Source organism: Anomaloglossus baeobatrachus, chromosome 11, assembly GCF_048569485.1.
Source record: "Anomaloglossus baeobatrachus isolate aAnoBae1 chromosome 11, aAnoBae1.hap1, whole genome shotgun sequence".
NCBI lineage: Eukaryota > Metazoa > Chordata > Amphibia > Anura > Aromobatidae > Anomaloglossus > Anomaloglossus baeobatrachus.
Window position 1 is genome coordinate 97,428,937 of NC_134363.1, and position 23,498 is coordinate 97,452,434.

Here is a 23,498-nt window from a genome sequence, read left to right on the forward strand (position 1 = left end):
CTAATTGTACTGCACCACAGTGTTTTGGATGCAGCTGAAACATTCTGCATCCAAAACTCTGCAAACACTGATCGTGGGCACACAGGGAACGGTGTAAAAATGAGGAGAATATTTTTTTTTACTAAAGGATGGCCACAATACCACAAGGATGAGCACAATACTACAGGACACAAGGATGAGCACAGTACTGCAGGACACAATACCGCAGGGCACAAGAATGAGCACAATACCACAAGGATGAGCACAATACTGCAGGGCACAATACTACAAGGATGGGCACAATACTTCAGGGCACAATACTACAAGCATGGGCACAATACTACAAGTATGGGCACAAAACTACTGGGCATAATACTACAAGGATGAGCACAATACTACTGGGCACAATGCTACAAGGATGAGCTGAATACTACTGGGCACAATATTACAGGGATGAGGACAATACTACTGGGTACAATATTGCAAAGATGGGCACAATACCACAAGAATGCGCACAATACTACTGGGCACAATGCTACAAGGATACAATAAGATACAATACGATACACTTTATTGATCCCGTGAGAAATGATGTATCACAGCAGCACAACTAAAATAATAACATGATGAGCACAATACTACTGGGCACAATGCTACAAGGATGGGTATAATACTACTGGACATAATATTACAAGGATGAGCACAATACTACTGGGCATAATACTACAAGGATGGGCACAATACTACAAGGATGGGAACATTACTGCAAGGATGGGAACAATACCACACGGATGAGCACAATACTACTGGGCACAATACTACAAGGATAAGCACAAAACTATTGGGCACTATACTACAAAGATGAGCACAATACTACTGGGCACAATATTACAAGGATGAGCACAATACTACTGGGCACAATATTACAAGGATGGGCACAATACTATTGGGCACAATACTACAAAGATGGGCACAATACTACTGGGCACAATATTACAAAGATGGGTACAATACTACTGGGCACACTATTACAAGGATGGGCACAATACTACAAGGATGGGCACAATACTACTGGGCACAATACCACAAGGATGGGAGACATTAATATAGTGCACACAGATGGGGACATTACTACAATATGTTAACTAAGATTAGTATATGATGCTGCTAATTTTAAAACGATATTACAAGAAGGTGATACAATTCAAAATAAAGTATTAATTATTTTTTTGCACCATTTAAAATGCTTTATATATATATATATATATATATATATATATATATATATACAGTTAGGTCCAGAAATATTTGGACAGTGACACAAGTTTTGTTATTTTAGCTGTTTACAAAAACATGTTCAGAAATACAATTATATATATAATATGGGCTGAAAGTGCACACTCCCAGCTGCAATATGAGAGTTTTCACATCCAAATCGGAGAAAGGGTTTAGGAATCATAGCTCTGTAATGCATAGCCTCCTCTTTTTCAAGGGACCAAAAGTAATTGGACAAGGGACTCTAAGGGCTGCAATTAACTCTGAAGGCGTCTCCCTCGTTAACCTGTAATCAATTAAGTAGTTAAAAGGTCTGGGGTTGATTACAGGTGTGTGGTTTTGCATTTGGAAGCTGTTGCTGTGACCAGACAACATGCGGTCTAAGGAACTCTCAATTGAGGTGAAGCAGAACATCCTGAGGCTGAAAAAAAAGAAAAAATCCATCAGAGAGATAGCAGACATGCTTGGAGTAGCAAAATCAACAGTCGGGTACATTCTGAGAAAAAAGGAATTGACTGGTAAGCTTGGGAACTCAAAAAGGCCTGGGCGTCCACGGATGACAACAGTGGTGGATGATCGCCGCATACTTTCTTTGGTGAAGAAGAACCCGTTCACAACATCAACTGAAGTCCAGAACACTCTCAGTGAAGTAGGTGTATCTGTCTCTAAGTCAACAGTAAAGAGAAGACTCCATGAAAGTAAATACAAAGGGTTCACATCTAGATGCAAACCATTCATCAATTCCAAAAATAGACAGGCCAGAGTTAAATTTGCTGAAAAACACCTCATGAAGCCAGCTCAGTTCTGGAAAAGTATTCTATGGACAGATGAGACCAAGATCAACCTGTACCAGAATGATGGGAAGAAAAAAGTTTGGAGAAGAAAGGGAACGGCACATGATCCAAGGCACACCACATCCTCTGTAAAACATGGTGGAGGCAACGTGATGGCATGGGCATGCATGGCTTTCAATGGCACTGGGTCACTTGTGTTTATTGATGACATAACAGCAGACAAGAGTAGCCGGATGAATTCTGAAGTGTACCGGGATATACTTTCAGCCCAGATTCAGCCAAATGCCGCAAAGTTGATCGGACGGCGCTTCATAGTACAGATGGACAATGACCCCAAGCATACAGCCAAAGCTACCCAGGAGTTCATGAGTGCAAAAAAGTAGAACATTCTGCAATGGCCAAGTCAATCACCAGATCTTAACCCAATTGAGCATGCATTTCACTTGCTCAAATCCAGACTTAAGACGGAAAGACCCACAAACAAGCAAGACCTGAAGGCTGCGGCTGTAAAGGCCTGGCAAAGCATTAAGAAGGAGGAAACCCAGCGTTTGGTGATGTCCATGGGTTCCAGACTTAAGGCAGTGATTGCCTCCAAAGGATTCGCAACAAAATATTGAAAATAAAAATATTTTGTTTGGGTTTGGTTTAATTGTCCAATTACTTTTGACCTCCTAAAATGTGGAGTGTTTGTAAAGAAATGTGACAATTCCTACAATTTCTATCAGATATTTTTGTTCAAACCTTCAAATTAAACGTTACAATCTGCACTTGAATTCTGTTGTAGAGGTTTCATTTCAAATCCAATGTGGTGGCATGCAGAGCCCAACTCGCGAAAATTGTGTCACTGTCCAAATATTTCTGGACCTAACTGTATATATATATATATATATACACACACACACACACACACACAGAGTACAGACCAAAAGCTTGAACACACTTCTCATTCAAAGAGTTTTCTTTATTTTCAGGACTCTGAAAATTTTAGATTCACATTGAAGGCATCAAAACTATGAATTAAAACATGTGGAATGAAATACTTAAAAAAGTGTGAAACAACTGAAAATATGTCTCATATTCTAGGTTCTTCAAAAGTAGCCACCTTATGCTTTCATTACTATTTTGCACACTCTTGGCATTCTCTTGATGAGCGGTAGTCATCGGAAATGGTTTTCCAACAGTCTTGAAGGAGTTCCCAGAGATGCGTAACACTTGTTGGCCCTTTTGCCTTCATGCTGCTGTCCAGCTCACCCCAAACTATCTCGATTGGGTTCAGGTCTGGTGACTGTGGAGACCAGGTCATCTGGCGTAGCACCCCATCACTCTCCTTCTTAGTCAAATAGCCCTTACACAGCCTGGAGGTGTGTTTGGGGTCATTGTCCTGTTGAAAAATAAATGATGGTCCACCTAAACGCTAACCGGATGGAATAGCACGCCGCTGCAAGATGCTGTGGTAGGCATGCTGGTTCTGGTTATGTATGCCTTCAATTTTGAATAAATCCCCAACAGTGTCACCAGCAAAGCACCCTCACACCATCACACCTCCTCTTCCATGCTTCACGGTGGGAACCAGCCATGTAGAGTCCATCCGTTCACCTTTTCTACAAAGACACGGTGGTTGGATTCAAAGATCTCAAATTTGGACTCATCAGACCAAAGCACAGATTTCCACTGGTCTAATTTCCATTCCTTGTCTTCTTTAGCCCAAACAAGTCTCTTCTGCTTGTTGCCTGTCCTTAGCAGTGGTTTCCTAGCAGCTATTTTACCATGAAGGCCTACTGCACAAAGTCTCCTCTTAACAGTTGTTCTAGAGATGAGAAGGTGTGTCCAAACTTTTTTCTGTACTGTATATATAAACATAACTAAACAGAAAAAAGTGCAGGTTTGTTCTAATAAACAAGTAAAAAAATGTTCAAAAAAGTGATCCAAAGATGTATAGAAAAAAAAACATGGATTCATTAATAATGTCACTTTGTCCTGCAAAGAATGCGGCCCCTCTCAATTTTTTTTTCTAAATGCGGCCCATACACCCAGCTGCGTTTGAGACCCCTGCTTTAAATGTGTTACACTATCTACTATCTATATTTATACATTATCTACATACATGTATTTGTATGATATTTGTTAATATAGTTATGGCTTTATTATAGCTATATGAATTTACATTGTTAGCACCATTGGTAAGAAAACACAATTAATTGTAAGTTTTTTTAGCTGAGCAAAATTTACCTTCATGCAATTGGCAATACACATGAATGAAATACAATCTAGTTGAACACATACCTAGCCGCTTGAGAGAAGAATACCGGCTGATGTCAGACTTAATAGCAGATTCATAAGAGGGTGGTAAGTGAGAGAGGTTATGAAAAGATCGAGAGAAGGACATGGTATTATATTTTGTGGAAGAAGGTGGAAGTTGAATATTGTTAATTCGGTAGTCTAGAAAAGAGCAGAAAAATTAAGGTCAGAAATGAGAGCAGCACAAATGTGAGAAATTAGAGGAAATGATGATGCAGAAAGCATATACACCGTGTGCAGAATTATTAGGCAAGTTTTATTTTAGAGTATTTTTTTTATTATTGATCAACAACTATGTTCTCAATCAACCCAAAAGACTCATAAGTATCAAAACTTAATATTTTTGGAAGTTGGAGTGGTATTTTTTTTAGATTTGGCTATCTTAGGAGGATATCTTTTTTGAAGGTAACTATTACTGTGCAGAATTATTGGGCAGCTTAATAAAAACCAAATATATTCCCATCTCACTTGTTTATTTTCACCAGGTAAACCAATATAACTGCACAATATTTAGAAATAAACATTTCTGACATGCAAAAACAAAACCCCCAAAAATTAGTCACCAATATAGCCACCTTTCTTTATGATGACACTCAACAGCCTACAATCCATAGATTCTGTCAGTTGCTTGATCTGTTTATGCAGCAGCCACCACAGCCTCCCACACACTGTTCCGAGAGGTGTACTGTTTTGCCTCCCTGTAGATCTCACATTTTATGAGGGACCACAGGTTATGTATGGGGGGTTCAGATCAGGTGAACAAGGGGGCCATGTCATTATTGTTTCATCTTTTAGACCTTTACTGGCCAGCCATGCTGTGGAGTAGTTGGATGCATGTGTTGGAGCATTGCCTGCATGAAAATCATAATTTTCTTGAACAATACTGACTTCTTCCTGTACCACTACTTGAAGAAGTTGTCTTCCATAAACTGGCAGTAGGTCTTAGAGTTGAGCTTTACTCTATTCTCAACCCGAAAAGGTCTCACAAGTTCATCTTAGATGAAACCAGCCCATACCAGTACCCCACCTCCACCTTGCTGGCGTCTGAGTCAGAGTGGAGCTCTTTGCCCTTTAATGATCCAGCCTCTGGCCCATCCATCTGGCCCATCAAGAGTCACTCTCATTTTATCAGTCCATAAAACCTTTGAAAAATCAGTCTTAAGATATTTTTTGGCCCAGTCTTGACATTTTATCTTATGTTTCTTATTTCTAAGCCTTCCCTACCTTGGCCATGTCCCTGAGTATGGCACATCTTATGCTTTTGATACTCCAGTAATGTTGCAGCTCTGAAATATGGCCAAACTGGTGGCAAATGGCATCTTGGCACCTTCATGCTTGATGTTCCTCAATTCATGGGCAGTTATTTTGCGCCTTTTTTGCCCAACACGCTGCTTGCGACCCTGTTGGCTAGTTGCCATGAAACCCTTGATTGTACGGTGATCACGCTTCAAAAGTTTGGCAATTTCAAGACCACTGCATCTCTCTGCAAGACATCTCACAATTTTGGACTTTTCAGAGCCCATCAAATCTCTCTTCTGACCCATTTTGCCACAGGAAAGGAAGTTGCCTAATAATTAAGCACACCTTATGTAGGGTGTTGATGTCATTACACCACACCCCTCCTCATTACAGAGATGCACATTACCTGATTTACTTAATTGGTAGTTGGCTCTCAAGCCTCTACAGCTTGGAGTAGGACAACATGTATAAAAAGTATCATGTGATCAAAATTCTCATTTGCCTAATAATTCTGCACATAGTGTAATGCAACCCTAATACTACCCCCTATATGCCTGTTCTTTGTGGTTATCAAAAGGTTTGCACTAACAATACATCACCAATCTACAGACTAGGTAATGACTTGATAATCGCTGGAGGTAAGAATTATGAGAGCAGGGGTCAAGTGTCCATGGGACAGGCACAAAATGAGCACTGTACTCATCTATCTCCATCAGTCCCATTGACTATACTGTATGTAGACAGACACTGTGGATGCTACACCACTCAAGTGACGTTTGTGATGGGTGGTCATAGCGTATAGGCCTCAAGTCAATAGGTGATAGTGATGAGAGGACTTGTAGATAACTGGGACCGGCTGAATGCAGTGATCTAGTTTCTAAAATCCGGTCCCGGGCCGGATTCTGGTTCCCATATAAGTCTATGGGAACCAGAATCCGGTGATTAAAATTGGTGGTAGAAGGGATAGGGGGATTAGAGCAAGCGTGGTGTACTTACCGAGACATCAGAATGGCTGTATGCTGCTTCAAGACCAAGCATTCGTTTTTGGGGCCACGCATTAGGCTCATTTCATATGCACTGCTTTCCCCACCAACCGACGCCTGTGATTGGTTGCAGTCAGACACGCCCCCACCCTGAGTGGCAGTGTGTCTGCTGACTGCTTCCAATCCCAGTCATTGTGTGCGTCTAGCTTGGCTTAAATACAGTGTGTCCACCCATATCCTGTCCACCACCATTAACTTGAGAACTGCGGCAACTATAGGCATAGAAGTGGTGTCTAGGTATAGATCTTCGTCTTAGTATAGCCTAGTGACATATGCACATATATATATTGTATAGTTATTCTAATATCCTATCGGTAATTCCGGCCATGTCAGTGTGCGATTATTCTATAATAACTATTTGCTTATAAGGCTTCCCCCATAATCTAGGAGGTTTCCCTAGTTGTGTATTGTTATTATTAATACCTTCACTTCTAAAGGAGTTTGTAATGCAATACATGTGGTGCGCGGCTAAGCCCTGCAGTGGATTCCCGGCGCTTCAGTACGGTCAAATGGCGTGTGGCCACGCATGCGCGGTGTCTATGGCATCGCGTTGCCGTGGCCCCTGTGACTGACGGCTCCACGTCATGACCGGAACTAGCGCCGAGTCATTTCCTGTGTAATCCACATTGCATGGTGGCGTTCGCGCCGAAAAAACACATGTTACTCCGCGCTCCTTAATAAAACTAGGGTATAAATAGACTCTTATCTGTCTTCATTGTACACCTGCCTCCCGAAGAAGCAGCAGTGAAACGCGTCGAGGCGTGGTGGCTGCGGGTGCATGGTCGGCTCATCGGTCAGGTCTGTTTACTTTTTGCTCTCGTATGGTCTGGATGGCTTATGGAACTGGTAGGGGGCTGATGGAATTGGATATCACCGCTTTGACTCTGATTAAATGTATTCTTTGATTTGATATAGCGGTGATGCCCTCTTTCACTACCTCAGGGTGATTTTTGCTATGTTGGCATCATCTGATATTAGAACAGCCAGAACCGCTATAAACTTTAATCATTAATTGGAGCTGTTTATGTATTGGTGCGATCTCCTGGATATACCCGCATTGATTGGATACATGTGGTTTTGAACTATATTCTTTGTCTATATTATGTGGTGGTATTTCAGGGGGTGTGCTATCTGCATATGAGCTTTATCCTTGAGGTTCCATAGCCATATGGTGGGCTGTGTGTGTTTAATGGACATTACTATTTTGTGTAAATTTTGACCTACACTGATGGTCTGGCTGCGCCCGCACCTACCCCTCCCTTGTTAGGAGGGACTCACTTGTGGTCTACACTGTCCCATTGTGCCAACAGTAAAAATTGTCATTTTTTTTAAAAAATATATCAATAAAATTGTTGTTTTATGACATTATGGCATTTGAGTGATTTCCTTAAGGAGTTACTTAGTGTATTTCTATGGTTATGATGCCGTCTAGTGGGTATTAAAATGTGGTATTTGTGGTGCAATAGTAAAGTAACCATGTGCTACGCAATGAAACCACCTATAGCGCCACCTGGTGGAAAACAATGGAGTTAGCATTTTTATCTTGAAACCGGAACGAGATAGAGAAAAAAGTGAATTACAAAGTTGTAGGGCATCATCAATTCAATACGAATCAACACCTTGCATGCTATGCTATGATATGAAACCCATGACCCCCCAAAACATTGAATGCTGGTCACGCATATGGCGCTCATTTATCTTTGATGCTCAAAGTGGCCATCGTCAGCTGCAATGCACATCTGGACTCTGAACAGCTTGCTGCACGTTGTGCAATATGGTAGGTGACACGTTTGCACAAGCACCTGTGATACGTCATCGTAGGTCCTGCAATGTTGATGGAGAGGTCGCATACACCTGCTGTTTGATGTGAGCTCTCAGAACGAAGTCCAATGGGGTCAGATCAGGTGAGCGTGGAGGCCACTCTACGCAGCCACCATACCCAATGACTTGTAGGAAGGTCTCCATGAGGTATCACTTCACGTCCGCAGCCTTGTGAGTTTTACACGTTCTAATCATAGCATTTCTGTATGCAAGGTGTCGATTCGTATTGAATTGATGATGCCCTACTTTACTCACTTTTTGCCCTTTACTCACTTGATGCCCTACTTTCACTCACTTGTAGCTCACTTTTTTCTGTATCTCGTTCTGTTTTCAAAATAAAAATGCTAACTCCGTTGTTTTCCACCAGGTGGCGCTATGTGTGGTTTCATTGCATAGCGCATGGCTACTTTAATATACCTAGACACCACTTCTATGCCTAGAACTGCGGCTGTTCTCAAGTTAATGGCGGTGGACAGGATATGGGTGGACACACTGTATAAATAAATAAATAAAACAATTGATGTAGGGTCCCCCCATATTATGATACACAGCACAGATAAAGCATACGGCTACAGGCTGCAGCCCCCAGCCATGTGCTTATTTTGGCTGTGTATCAAAATCAGAGGAACCGTATGTGTCCTTTTTTTAAATTATTTAAATAAATAATTAAAAAAAAATGCATGCGGTTGTCACAGTTTTGCCACCACGTCCACATGGCTAGGGGGCGGAGCCTTCTCCTGGGCCTCACTTCCAGAGTTTGGATGCTTTAAAAACTGATATCTCCGGTGAACCAGCACCAGCTATAAGCTTAACGCTGCTTTGCCTGTGATTGCTGGTCCTGTAAGTGTTATCCTGATCAGTCTTCTCCTGTGCCCCCGTGCCCTGTCTGTGTTCCGTCCCCTAGTCATCCCTCCATTCCTGTGTTCCCCTCTCCTACTTCCCCACTCGGTTGCTTCCTCTGGTACTAACTTTGGCCTGACCTCAACTCTGCTTCTGCTCATTCCTCCGGTCCTCCTCCTGCCCGTACTGTGTTTGACCCAGCCTGCCTGACCATTCCTCACACGCCCCGTAGCTCTGCTCCCCAGCTGTGTTGTGTGGCAATGTACGAGTATGTACCTCCTCCGTGCCAGCAGCCAGAACTACTCGGATTCGGATCCACGGTGGCTAGAGGGGTCTCCGGACCCGGGAGGGGATGTGCGGCCACTCGACATAAAAAGGGGGGTATTTACAGGGGGCTGTGTGTTTAACGTTCGTGACGCCACCCACGGTGTGTGGTAAGGTGGAGTACCACCGTTGCCGTTGGGAGCACCCAGTGGTAATGGGATGGCAGCCAGGTGTTTAACCCCTCCATGGATAGGTGTGAATGCCTCGGGACTCGGTGACGCTGACAAAGGGATACCGTTGGGGAGGTAGGGGTCACTGCGTACTCACTCAGTCCAATGACGCTGACACCTACAATTTGTAAACCAAAGTTCTGAGCACCGCTGCAGCAGGGAGGGAGCACACCTGGATCCCGTGCCCGTTGGTGTTGCTTGTTAGCCTGTGGCCTTTTCCTTGGCACCTTTCTACTGATTGGCACCTGTAGTGTAGAACTAGTCGGGTCCCACTCACCCGTATGGCTAATGGAGTGAGCTTGCTCTCAGGGTTCACGTTTGGGATTTTATGGAATGTGTATTGGGAAAGTCCTATCCCCCTCGTTGCGCTAGTACCCCGATTTTGGAGCGGGTGGAGAATGAATCTTGAAGGCTCTGTCCTCGTCGGGTGAATTACCAGGACGCTTGAAGCTACTTACCGGCCTAGGTTCAACGTACCCCGTCATCCCCTGGCCCCTGCCCGGAGATGGCACAAGGCCGCCGGCTGCCCTCCTCAGCAGTTCCATGCCCTTTGTCATGATCCCCTGCGACCGGGGTTCCAGCTCCTACCAGGCCCAGACCAACGTCTACCACCTAGTGTTCTTAAGGAGCCCTGCTCCCAACCTCCTCCAACGCTACTCCTCTCTCCACTTTCTTGTGACCTTTCCTCTTGAGAATCAATCCTCAACTGTCTGCTCCTGACACTCCTAACTCTCCCTAACCAACCCCCTAAGTGGGCGGCCCTATTCCCTTCAGGCTACCCATTGGTGTGTCTGGTGAATGTGGTGCTGAGTGTTTCTAGGATTTTGATTAGCTCGTTCTTAGCAACACCAAAGGCCAGGGACCTGTAACCAAGGAGGATGTGGATACTGTGCAGAAGGGCAGATTGCACAATACCCTGTGACGACCTGATAGGCCAGGGCGTTACATTCCCCTTTGGTTAAACGTAGCTCGTCCCCGAGCTACTGGACACCAGAGGTTTATTATTTATTTATTTTTTTTTAAACTGTAGAAGAGATAGAAAAACAAGGTTAACATTTTTATTTGCAGTTTCAACCCACGCAGGGGAGGCACTTTTCTTAAACGTTACTAAACTTTTTAAAGAGTGCATCACCCAACGATGGGACGCTACCGGTTTTAATGGTAACGGAAGCTCAACCTGCTCCGTTGCAGCCCCTTCCTGCGACAGTCCAGTCCCAATGTCCCGGATCCCAATAACCCGCCACCCAAACAAACCTGACCCCTGCAAACCTATTCGCGGGTCCGTGACCAGGTTAAGGTCCCGAGTGTGATATTAGACGACTCTGGTAGGCACAGGAGGTGCAGCTATATACAATACACAAGTTTGTGTTGGTCACACCAGTCCTGTGATCATGGTAAATTTTTACTAACTATAAAAAATCAACAGAGTCCATCTACCGGGTGTACACACTGTAAAGGAATCTGGTTGTCAATCAGGTAACTTCTTCGTTCATTTGCAATTGGTTACTTAAACATTTATTTGCTAACATTTTCTAAATGAAAAATAAACTGTGGAAAATAACAACCGAAAATACCGATACCTAACAGTTATAACTACTACTGGCATTATAAACATTTTTCAACACTCTTTTCTGTACCTCCGTGGAGGCTGACCAAAGTTGACACGGGTTGATCTCCTTACTGTTAGATTCTCATTCCCTTCCGATGACATGGCTACACTCCCTGCAGGTTCCTCGCCCTCAGTGCTGGGTGTAACTGGCAAGACCCTACGTGTGCGTGGCAAGAGGATAGGCGCTACTCTAGGTACTGGCGTGGGTGCAGTGTCAGTAAGCCTTTCCTGCTCTGGTTCTTCCATAGGTTGTGGGAATGTTAACACAGGGACAATTACTGCTCCATTCTGCATAGGCCAATCTTCCGGAAAATCAGCTAGAATGGTATGGATCACTCTTTTCCTTCCCTCTGTCACTTGGGGCTGGGGTTGAGGTTCTTCTGCCATTCTTAAAGGTTCTGGACACTTTTTCAGATGGTCCCGAGATACCTTAGCCATTGTTCTCCTGTGATCCTTGCTGATAAAACAGGTCTTTTGGTTGTCAAAGTTGGATAGCTGTATTACATACGGCTCCTTCTCCCACTGATCATCTAACTTGTGTTGCCTCCTCTTTCTTTTTAACACGACTTCACCAGGGGCGAAGGGAGCTGCTTTTTCTTGTTTGTTAAAGTTTCATTCTTGCCATTCCTGGGTTTGATTCAGACTTTCCTCAACGCACTTCTGAATCTGCTTGTACTGGGCTTGGCGACGTGAGTCCCAATTGTCTCCGGGTGCGTAGGTTTCAGGCAGTTCCACCTCCATCTCAAAGTCCACTGGGAGTCTTCTGGGTCGAGCTCTCATCAGGTATGCTGGGGTACACTTGGTGGATCCCACCGGAATGTTGTTGTAGATGTCTACCAGGTCTGGTAGTTTTTCAGGCCACTGATTCTGCTCCTCTAGAGGAAGGGTTAACAGCAGCTTGATCACCAGGTGGTTCATCTTCTCGCACATCTCATTCATCTGCGCATGGTTTGCTGCAGTACTGGCAGTCAAATCTTTAACAGGCACCACCACCAGGAACCATGAGTAATGGTTAACCATCGTGAGCGCATATGTGTACCCACTTTGGCTGGGGGTCAGCTTGACATGGTCCAGAGCCGATCTCCAGGGGCTGCTTGGTGACAATCGGCTGAAGTGGTGCTCGCTAACTAGTGCCATCTTGCCTCCTCAAGGCACAGGGGCCACAATTCCTACACCAGGCCTCTATGGAGTCTCTCATCCCTATTGAATAGAAGCAACTTCTTAGCAACAACTCCAGCTTCTTCCACCCAAAGTGCCCGGCTCCATCATGGTATGCCTCCAGCACCACTGGGACGTACAACTTGGGGACCACGATCTTGAAGATTCTCTAATGGGTCTTAGGGCTGGTCAAGCTCCCTCATAGCTTGCCTTGGTGCAGATAAAGCCAACTTTGGTCCTGCCACAACTTTCTGGCCTCCTCTGGGGCGCATGGTTCAAGATGGGCATCAGCTCTGGCCAGCAACGCTTTAACTAACTTGATCGCAGGGTCCCGATCCTGGGCTTCTTGCCAGCCATGGTGAGGCAACGGGTTACAGATTATCTGCTGCTGATGAGCACTTGATCGGGGCCATTCCTCATACGGGGGCTGATGGAACGCAGGCAGCTCAACTTTCCTCCAGGTCGTCTTCATCCCTCCCATCATCAAACAAATGGGCCATCCTGGACAGCGCATCTGCGTTGGTGTTCTTGCGGCCAGCCCTGTATTTGATAACAAAATCGTAATTGGCTAACCGTGCGACCCATCGTTGTTCCAAGGCTCCCAGCTTCGCCGTATCCAGGTGAGTCAATGGATTATTGTCTGTGTACAGCTTAAAATTGGCAGCGGCAAGGTAGTACTTGAACGTTTCTGTCACAGCCCATACAAGTGCCAGGAACTCCAACTTGAAGGAGCTATAATTTTCCGGATTCCTCTTCGTAGGCCTTAACTTCTGGCTGGCATAGGCAATCACCTTCTCCTTGCTCTTCTGCACCTGTGACAAAATGGCTCACAATCCCACATTACTGGCATCCGTATACAACATGAACGGGAGACCGTAATCGGGATAAGCCAGGATTTCGTCCCCAGTCAGGACAGACTTCATCCGTTCAAAGGAGTCTTCTTGTTCCTTGCCCCATTTGAATGGAGGCTCTGAGGATTTACCGTGTACAGTGTGACCCACCAGAAAGTCCTGCAAGGGAGCTGCCATGTGGGTATACCCCTTGACGAACCTCCGGTAGTACCCAATCAGGCCCAGGAACTGCCGCACTTCTCTGACGGTAGTGGGCCGCGGCCAGTTCTGTATGGCTGTGATCTTCTCGGGGTCCGGTGCCACACCTTCAGCACTCACCATATGCCCTAAGTACAGCCCCTTCGGCTTCAGTAAGTGGCACTTGGATGGCTTGAGCTTCGTTCCGTATCTAGACAGAGCATCAAACACCTCGGCCAGATGCTCCAGGTGTGCTTCGTAGGTCTTGGAGTAAATGATGACGTCGTCCAGATACAACAAGACGGTCTCAAAGTTGCAGTGGCCCAAGCAGCACTCCATTAACCTCTGGAATGTCCCGGGTGCATTGCACAGCCCGAATGGCATGCTATTAAATTCACATAGGCCCATCGAAAGTAGTGAACGCGGTCTTCTCCCGGTCTTCCTCGGCAACTGCCACCTGCCAGTATCCGCTGGTGAGATCAAGGGTGGAAAAGTAAGTAGCAGACTTCAAAGCGGCTAATCATTCCTCACTTCGGGGCAAAGGGTAGGCGTCCATGTGTGTGATTTTGTTAATCTGTCGGTAGTCTACACACATCCTCATGATCCCATCTTTTTTTTCTTACAAGTACCAGTGGGGCGGCCCAGGGACTGCAGCTGTCGCGGATCACTCATGCTTCTTTCATGCTCCTTTCATACTTCTGAGCATATCCTTGGCACATTGGTAATGGGCAGGTGGTATGGGCCTATACCTCTCCTTGATAGGTGGGTGAGTATCTGTGGGTATGTGGTGTTGTACCCCTTTAATCCACCCAATGTCCAATGGGTGTTTTTGAAAGACCTGCTCATACTCCCTGATAACCCTATAGACCCCTTGTTTATGATGTGTAGGTGTACTGTAGAGTCGGTGTCCACGTGTAACTCCTGACACCACTTCTCTGCCGGGTCCTGGGGGCTAGCAATGGGGGACTGACTAGGCCTGTCTGAAGAGCCTGTTGCATGGATGTCATCTGCATTTACTGTGAACAGCTTGGCTATGGTGGCATATCTAGGTAGTGTAACTTCCTTCTCCCCACGGTTTAGCATTCGCACGGGCATTCTCCCCTTCTGAACATCAACTACCCCCCTGGCCGTGAACACGTTGGGCCAATGCTCTGAGGGTAGGTGTTCTACCACTGCCTGATAATCCTGTCCCCGGGATCCTACAGCTGCCCTGCACCATATCAGCATTTCACTTCGTGGGGGCAGTACCAGAGGGGCCACATACATTACCCGTACACCACCTATCTCATCACCAGAGAGATTTATCTGTTGCCGCTGCAGGAGGGCTCGGATTTCACGTTGCAGGACTCTCTGCCGCCCTTCTCCTGCAGTCTCAGACAGCTGTTAAAGCAAAAACAGTACTTCCTCCATACAATTCTGAATCACATTTGTACCTAAAATGATCTTCGGGTTCCGATTACTAGGATCATTTTGCACTACTATGAGGCCTTGCCTCGGCAATTCTACCCGGCCCACCTTAATGGTCACCTCCTTGAACCCAATTTGAGTCATAGGTAACCCGTTGACAGCATAGATGGTCAGGCTGTCGTCCGGTGGGTCAGATCATCATCAAGCCAGAATTTCTTATATAGTATATAGAGAATAGTCGTTACCTGGGAGCCGGTATCAAGAAGTGCAGAGATCGGGATCCCATCCAGAGTGATGTAAACAATGGACCGTCCCCCTACATACCGCTCTCTCCAATGTGCTAGGCCTTGGCAACTTATTCCTGGGGTTTGGCCCTTGGCCCCAGGGGTTGCCCGTTTAAAGGACAGCTTCTTGCGTAGTGGCCGGCGTTGTTGCACTTGTAACAAACAGATGGGCCATACCGGTTGTTGCTCCGTCCTTTGTACGCCGAGGTCCGCTTCCTCATCCAGGGGACATCCTCAGGGCAGTCGGCCAGTTGGATTTCCCTTGATGAAGTGGTCTTGGACTTGAGCTGCATCGCCTCCAGAATCCGGGCGACGTCTTTACTTAGTTGCTGTACTTTGGTAGACAAATCATTTGTTCCGCTTCCGGATGTTATTAAAAGAGCTGGCTCAGGCTGTGCCAAGGCAGGGGGTTTCACTTGTAGCGGTGATGTACCAGCTTGCCAAGTCGGGAGCAGAGAGTCAGGGGCCTCTAGGGGCTGCAGGGCTTTAATTGCCCGTTCCATCAGGGTAGCAAAATCCAAAGCAGGATGTTCCAGGGCCCACAGCTGAAGCTGCTTGAGGTCCTCCACTGACCCAAGGCCTTGCAGGAACTGCTCCACCAGCATCTTGTTCCCCTCTGGCTCTCCAATATCGTTGGTCAGTCTCAGTCTCCACAGCGCTGCGTGCAGCTTTAAGGCGTAATCTCTGATGCTGTCTTGGGGCCGTTGCTTGCAGCTGTAAAATCTCATCCTCAGCTCTGCTTCCGTGCGGGTTTCAAATGCAGCTTCCAGTCTCCTGAAAATGGCGGTTACGGATATCCGATCTGCCTCAGTCCATGTCTCCACTTCCAGCTCGGCAGATCTAGTCAGCTGCCCGAGCACTACAGACGCCCGCTGCCAACCGGTCAGGGCATACATGTCAAGGATGTTGCAGATTTTTCTCTTGAATCCCTGTAGCGCGTCTGGTCGGCCATCATACAATGGGAGCCAGGCAGCGCCCGGTACATACGGCATTATAGGAACAACCGCCTTGTTTTGGCGCGAAAAGATGGCGGAAAATGGCGAAATTGGCAGGAAGAGGAATTTTGACTCACGGTTTTCGGCTCTAAGGTGCACGTCACCCAGGTAAGTGGGTCCTGCTCGTATCCTGTTCGTGACGCCAGAAGTTTCCAGGTGAACCGCCCCCATGCCAGCAGCCAGAACTGCTTGGATCCGGATCCGCGGTGGCTCGAGGTGTCTCCGGACCCAGTAGGGGTCGTGCGGCCACTCGAAATAAAAAGGGGGTATTTACGGGGGGCTGTGTGTTTAAAGTTCGTGACTCCACCCACAGTGTGTGGTAAGGTGGAGAACCACTGCTGCCGTTGGGAGCACCCGGTGGCGATGGGATGGCAGCCAGGTGTTTAACCCCTCCGTGGGTAGGGGGGAATGCCCTGTGACTCGGTGACGCTGACAAAGGGATACCGTTGGGGAGGTAGTGGTCACTGCGTACTCACTCAGTCCAATGACGCTGACACCGACAACTTGTAAACCAAAGTTCTGAGCACCGCTGCAGCAGGGAGAGAGCACGCCTGGATCCCGTGCCCGTTGGTGTTGCTTGTTAGGCTGTGGCCTTTTCCTTGGCACCTTTCTACTGATTAACCCTTGTAGTGTAGAACTAGTTGGGTCCTGCTCACCCGTATGGCTAACGGAGTGAGCTTGCTCTCAGGGTTCACGTTTGGGATTTTCTGGACTGTGTATTGGGAAAGTCCTATCCCCCTCGTTGCGCTAGTACCACGATATTGGAGCGGGTTGAGATTGAATCTTGAAGGCTCCGTCCTCGTCAGGTGAATTACCAGGACGCTTGAAGCTACTTACCGGCCTAGGGTCCACGGCCCCTGCCTGGAGATGGCACAAGGCCGCCGGCTGCCCTCCTCGGCAGTTCCGTGCCCCTTGTCACGATCCCCTGCGACCGGGGTTCCAGCTCCTACCAGGCCCAGACCAACGTCTGCCACCTAGTGTTCTCAAGGAGCTCTGCTCCCAACCTCCTCCAACGCTACTCCTCTCTCCACTTTCTTGTGACCTCTCCTCTTGAGAGTCACTCCAGTCCTCAACTGTCTGCTCCTGACACTCCTGACTCTCCCCAACCAACCCCCCAAGTGGGCGGCCCTATTCCCTTCAGGCTACCCATTGGTGTTTCTGGTGGGTATGGTGCTGAGTGTTTCTAGGATTTTGATTAGCTCGTTCTTAGCAACACTAAAGGCCAGGGACCCGTAACCAAGGAGGATGTGGATACTGTGCAGAAGGGCAGATTGCACAATACCCTGTGACGATCTGATAGGCCAGGGCGTCACAAGTACACACTGTGCATCCACTTCCTGGTTCTTGTTGCTCTATGTAGTGTCTTCTGCTGCAGAGCTGTGGCTCCGCCTGGTGGCAGCTTGACAGCGGTCCCCTCCAGTTTTGATACCCAGCCAAGATAAAGGCCGACAGCTGGGGGCTGGTATTCTCAGACTGGGGAGACCCAGCCTAAAAATAGCAGCCCACAGCTACCATTAAGCTCTAGATTAGTAAAGACAGGCATCTGTGAGACCCTCCCATTACTAATCTGGAAGTGAAAGTAAATAAACACAAACACCAAAAAATCCTTTATTTGGTATAATAAACAAAAAATACCGTCTTTCACTACTTTATTAACCCCAAAACACCCCTGCAGGTCCGAAGTAATCCATTCAAGGTCCCAAGACGATTCAGCTTTGCTACAGTTGAAATTACAGGGTGCAGCCAAAGAACAATGACCGCATGCTGTAACTTCAGAGGCACAGACTGAGCAGCGATCAGCGGTGACGTCACTCAGGCTATTTGCGGACACAGGTCAAGGATGCAATGTGATGCAAATCACCTGAGTGCTGTTACCACTAGTTGTGCAGTTCACGCTCTGCCGGAAGCTCACAGCGGGCAGTCATGTTCTATGGCCACGCGCTATGAGTTCACATGTAGCAGAGCCAGGATCGTTGTGGGACCTCATGTGAATTACGTTGGACCTGCATGGGTGTTTTGGGGGTTAATGAATTGGTGAAATAGAGTGCTTTTTGTCTTTTATTTCAAATAAAGGATTTTTTTGGTGTTTGTGTTAATTTACTTTCACTTACAGATTAGTGGTGGGGGGTGTCATAGACGCCTCCCATTACTAATCGAGTGCTTAGCGACAGCTGTGGCCCAATTATTAACCCCTTAGCCACTGCACTAGGGCAATCGGGACGAGCCAAGTAAAGCACCAGGCTGGAGGCTGCTATTTTTAGTCTGGACTTTTCCAGCCTGAGAATACCAGCCCCCAGCTGTTGGGCTTTACCTTGGCTGGATATCAAGAGGAACCGCATGTGGCTTTTTTTTAAATTATTGAAATAAATTATTTTAAAAAATGGCATGCGGTCCCCCCAATTTTATTTTGATACACTGCCAAGATAAGCACATGGCTGCAGCCTGTAGCCTTGGGCTTTATCTGTGCTGGGTATCATATTACGGGGGGCTCTGCGACAAATACTTTATTTATTTTTATACCATGATACTGACCCGCAGACAGCACCTGTGACTGGTTGCAGTCAGATGTTGTCACACAGGCTGGGGGTGCATCTCACCGCAACCAATCACAGAAGCCAGGATGGCCGGTGGGTGGGGAAAGCAATGAATACGGATGAGCAGTAATTAGCAGCTCAGGAAGTGAAGGAGAGGCATCGGGAGCAGTGTACAGCCGCACGGGTTGCAGTTACAGCCGTGACGGAGACTCGCTAAGTATGAAGCACTTGCTTCATTCTTATTTTCTTTATTTTTCCTTTTTTTTCCCCTTGTGCAGGATCTGGATCAAGACCCGGAATTATGGGCCCAGTTCCAGCACCTGGGTACCTTTGAAACCGCACGGATCCGGACTTTTACAGTCCGAGTTCGCTCATCACTAGTGATAACTTGTAAATATGGTGCAAACCTTTAAAGAGTTCCTTTTGATGAATCATTGACTTTTTACAGCTGCACAAAATATCACTGAAGTCTGCAGCTAAATATACTCTCTACCAGGGTCGGTCTGGCTCGCAGGGGGTAGCGGGGAATACCCCAGTAGGACCCGAGCCCTCAGTGGGCCCCTGTGCCTTATATAGTGCGGATCTGTCCTGGAGACCGCGCCACTTTTCAAATGTACGCGCATCTTTCAGACGCGCGTACATCTAAACAGTGCGGCCGGTGACAGGACTGAGGCGGAGGAGCTGCTCAGATCCGCACCGACACAGCAGCCGTCATCACACTGCCGCCGGAGCAGCAGAGAAGAGGACACGCAGGGCTGCAGGTAAGCGCTCAGGAGGAGCCGAAAAAAAATAAATGTATATATTCTTACCTCTCCTCCGCCGTTCCCGCGGTGCCTCCAGCTGATTTTTCCAGACTGCAGAACACAGACCCATCAGTGATCCATCCCCTGCATGGAGCAGTCGCTGCAGGTAACTTCATGGCTGTACTGCAGTTAAATGCTTTACGGCACCGCAAAGCATTTAACTGCAGTAAAGCCATGATGGCATCCTGCGGCGGCAGCTCTGTGCAGAGAACGGGATCACCGAGGGGGTCTATGAGCCTGTGGACTGATAAGGTAAGGACACCACAGGAACGGAGGAGACAGGTGAGAATAACGTGTGTGTGTGTGTGTGTGTGTGTGTACAACGGCATAATAGGGGACTGGAATGAGGACATTCCTAAAGGATGGGGTGGCCTATTCATACACTGCACAAGGATGGGGGGGCATTCATACACTGCACAAGGATGGGGGGCCCATTCATACACTGCACAAGGATGGGGGGCCCATTCATACACTGCACAAGGCTGGGGGGGCCCATTCATACACTGCACAAGGATGGGGGGGCATTCATACACTGCACAAGGATGGGGGGCCCATTCATACACTGCACAAGGATGGGGGGGCCCTTTCATACACTGCACAAGGATGGGGGAGCATGCATTCATACACTGCACAAGGATGGGGGGCTCATTCTTACACTGCACAAGGCTGGGGGGCCCATTCATACACTGCACAAGGCTGGGGGGGCCCATTCATACACTGCACAAGGCTGGGGGGGGGCCTATTCATACACTGCGCAAGGATGAGGGGGGCCCATTCATACACTGCACAAGGATGGGGGGCCCATTCATACACTGCGCAAGGATGAGGGGGGCCCATTCATACACTGCACAAGGATGGGGGGCCCATTCATACACTGCACAAGGATGGGGGGCCCATTCACACACACTGTACAAGGATGGGGGTTCCATTCACACACACACACTGTACAAGGATGGGGGGCCCATTCACACACTGTACAAGGATGGGGGGGCCCATTCATACACTGCACAAGGATGAGGGGCATGCATTCATACACTGCACAAGGATGGGGGGGCCCATTCATACACTGCACAAGGATGGGGGGGGGCATTCATACACTGCACAAGGATGGGGGGCCCATTCATACACTGCACAAGGATGGGGGGGCATGCATTCATACACTGCACAAGGATGGGGGGACCCATTCATACACTGCACAATGATGGGGGGGCTCATTCATAAACTGCACAAGGCTGGGGGGCTCATTCTTACACTGCACAAGGCTGGGGGGCCCATTTATACACTGCACAAGGCTGGGGGGGCATTCATACACTGCACAAGGCTGGGGGGGCCCATTCATACACTGCACAAGGATGGGGGGGGCCATTCATACACTGCACAAGGATGGGGGGTCCATTCATACACTGCGCAAGGATGGGGGGCCCATTCATACACTGCACAAGGATGGGGGGCCCATTCATACTGTGCAAGGATGGGGGGCCCATTCACACACACACTGTACAAGGATGGGGGGCCTATTCACACACACACTGTACAAGGATGGGGAGCCCATTCACACACTGTACAAGGATGGGGGACCCATTCACACACTGTACAAGGATGGGGGGCCCATTCACACACTGTACAAGGATGGGGGGACCGTTGCTACACTGCACAAGGATGGGGGGGGACCGTTGCTACACTGCACAAGGATGGGGGGCCTGTTGGTACACTGCACAAGGATGGGGGGGGCGTTGGTACACTGCACAAGGATGGGGGGCCCGTTGGTACACTGCACAAGGATGGGGGGCACGTTGGTACACTGCACAAGGATGGGGGGGCCCGTTGGTACACTGGACAAGGATGGGGGGGCCATTCATACACTTCACAAGGATGAGGGGGACCATTGCTACACAGCACAAGGATGGGGGGCCCGTTGGTACACGGCACAAGGATGGCGGGACCCGTTGCTACACTGCACAAGGATGGGGGGGCTCGTTACCTATATACAGATCTCCTGTTTATAAAGTCATCTGTGATCACTGTAATACCTGTACACTGACATTATATACAGAGCTCCTGTGTGAAATGGCACTGATGGTAATATTAGTGTTATTAGTATTGTGTTTTTTATTCATGATCATTTATTGTAGTATCCGTCATTGTGTAGTAGTAATATGTGGTCTTGTCATGGTTTGGTGGTATTTGTCTCTTGTATGTAGTATTATTTGGTAGTCTGGTCATAGTGTTGTGGTATTTCTCCCTTGTATGTGGTAATATTTTGTTACTATGTGTTCTAATTATCGTGTGGCGGTATTACTCTCTTGTATGTGGTTGTGTTTGATCACTATGTATTGGTAATATGTTATCTGGTCACAGTGTGGCGGTATTTCTCTCTTGTATGTGATTGTATTTGGTCACTATGTGGTGGTAATATGTTGTCTGGTCATGGTGTGGTGGTATTTCCCCCTTGTATGTGGTATTATTGGTCTTGGTATAGTGGATTGTGTTGTGTATGGAGGTCACTTTTTCTCTATCAATACGGGGAATATTCTTTATTTCCAATAGTTTAAATATTTAAACGTTTAACCCCTCCCTGTCCTGTGAATATTGCTCTGCAGCATATATGCACTTACAGAGGTTCTCCAGTGAAAACAAGTAATCTCCTTTACTAAGGCCACGTGCACACAGTATTTGGTGAGTTTTTTACCTTAGTATTTGAAGCCAAAACCAGGAATTGTAAAATCAGTAAATGAGAGGAAAAGTAGAATAGAAAGATGGGCACCGCTTCTGTATTTTGCACCCACTACTGATTTTGGCTACAAATACTGAGGTAACATGCTGACCAAATACTGACAATGTGAATGTGGCCTAAGCATATGATAACTTATTCATCAGTGGGGTCTGATTGCTGGGACCTGCACCAATCGGCAAAATGTGCAATTTTTATCCACATTACACTGAAGCTCATGTTCAGCTCGACCCCTGATCCATTCATTCCCTCAGTGGCTGCGGGCGCTGCGCTTGTTTTTATCTGACCGCCCCAAAGAGGATGAATGGAGCTGCAGTCACACACCCCACCAGCCACCACTGCATTGTATAATGGGCATATAAGTGCCCTGTCAGGGATAAAAGTTCCTCATTCTTCCGATCGGTGCGGTTTCCACTGGTCTGGTTCCACCGATCAATAAGTTATCACCAACCTAACTTGAGGATCTGTGATAACTTGTCACTAAAGATCCCCCTTACTGCAAACTACTGTAATTGTACATTAGTTATTGTGTGTGCACAGGAGATGTGCAGGAGCCGCCTGTGCTTTACAGTCAGCGCTAAACTATAACAGGCATAGCAGATAATAGATATTTGCATGTAGCTGTAGGGTGGGCCCCTAGATTTATTTCCCCTGGTGGGCCCCAGACACCCCAGTCCGACCCTGCTCTCTACCCTAAACTAATTCAACTTCTGCTCTGAATGTAGGGTGCCAAGTCCAAGAGCTAACTGGAATGGTCAATGATAATTGTACAGCTGTCTAGTGTAACATAAACTAGAGAAAGGTGGAGAGGTACTGCTGAAATGTTGTAGCTCATATGTGGAAAGAATTCGGGACCAGCGTCACTGCCTGCCGCACCCAGGCAAGTGCTGAGGCTCTGGATAAATGGGGGCCCTCTTGCCTTTGGCAGGGGCAGGCTGGGCCAAGGGGCATGAGGCAAATGTTCCATGGGCTGCTTCCCTACCTCATGAACTCATGCTGTCACCGCTCGTCCCTGCCCATGGCTGCTCATACACTATGTGTGACCCATTGCGGAGACTTGCGGTGAACCTAGGGTGACCTCAAGAGATCACATCAGTTCACTTGAGTGATTCTCACACCTCAGTTTCTAAGGTTGCAGTGTCTGCTCTCCCTGTCAATGAGGACCA

The 23,498-nt window shown here is 47.3% G+C and overlaps 1 protein-coding gene across 3 annotated transcripts in view; it reads right to left on the minus strand.

The window, feature by feature from the left end:
• The window catches only part of SHISA7 (shisa family member 7), a 490,738-nt gene that overhangs the window by 20,064 nt on the left and 447,176 nt on the right, over positions 1-23,498 (minus strand). For 2 of the 3 annotated variants that reach the window (XM_075327953.1, XM_075327952.1), the window contains exon 5: positions 4,332-4,487. The exons of the other annotated variant lie outside the window; for it this stretch is intronic. In XM_075327953.1, coding sequence (XP_075184068.1) covers positions 4,332-4,487 — 156 coding nt within the window. The remainder of the gene's footprint in view (positions 1-4,331; positions 4,488-23,498) is intronic. 3 annotated transcript variants of the gene reach the window in all.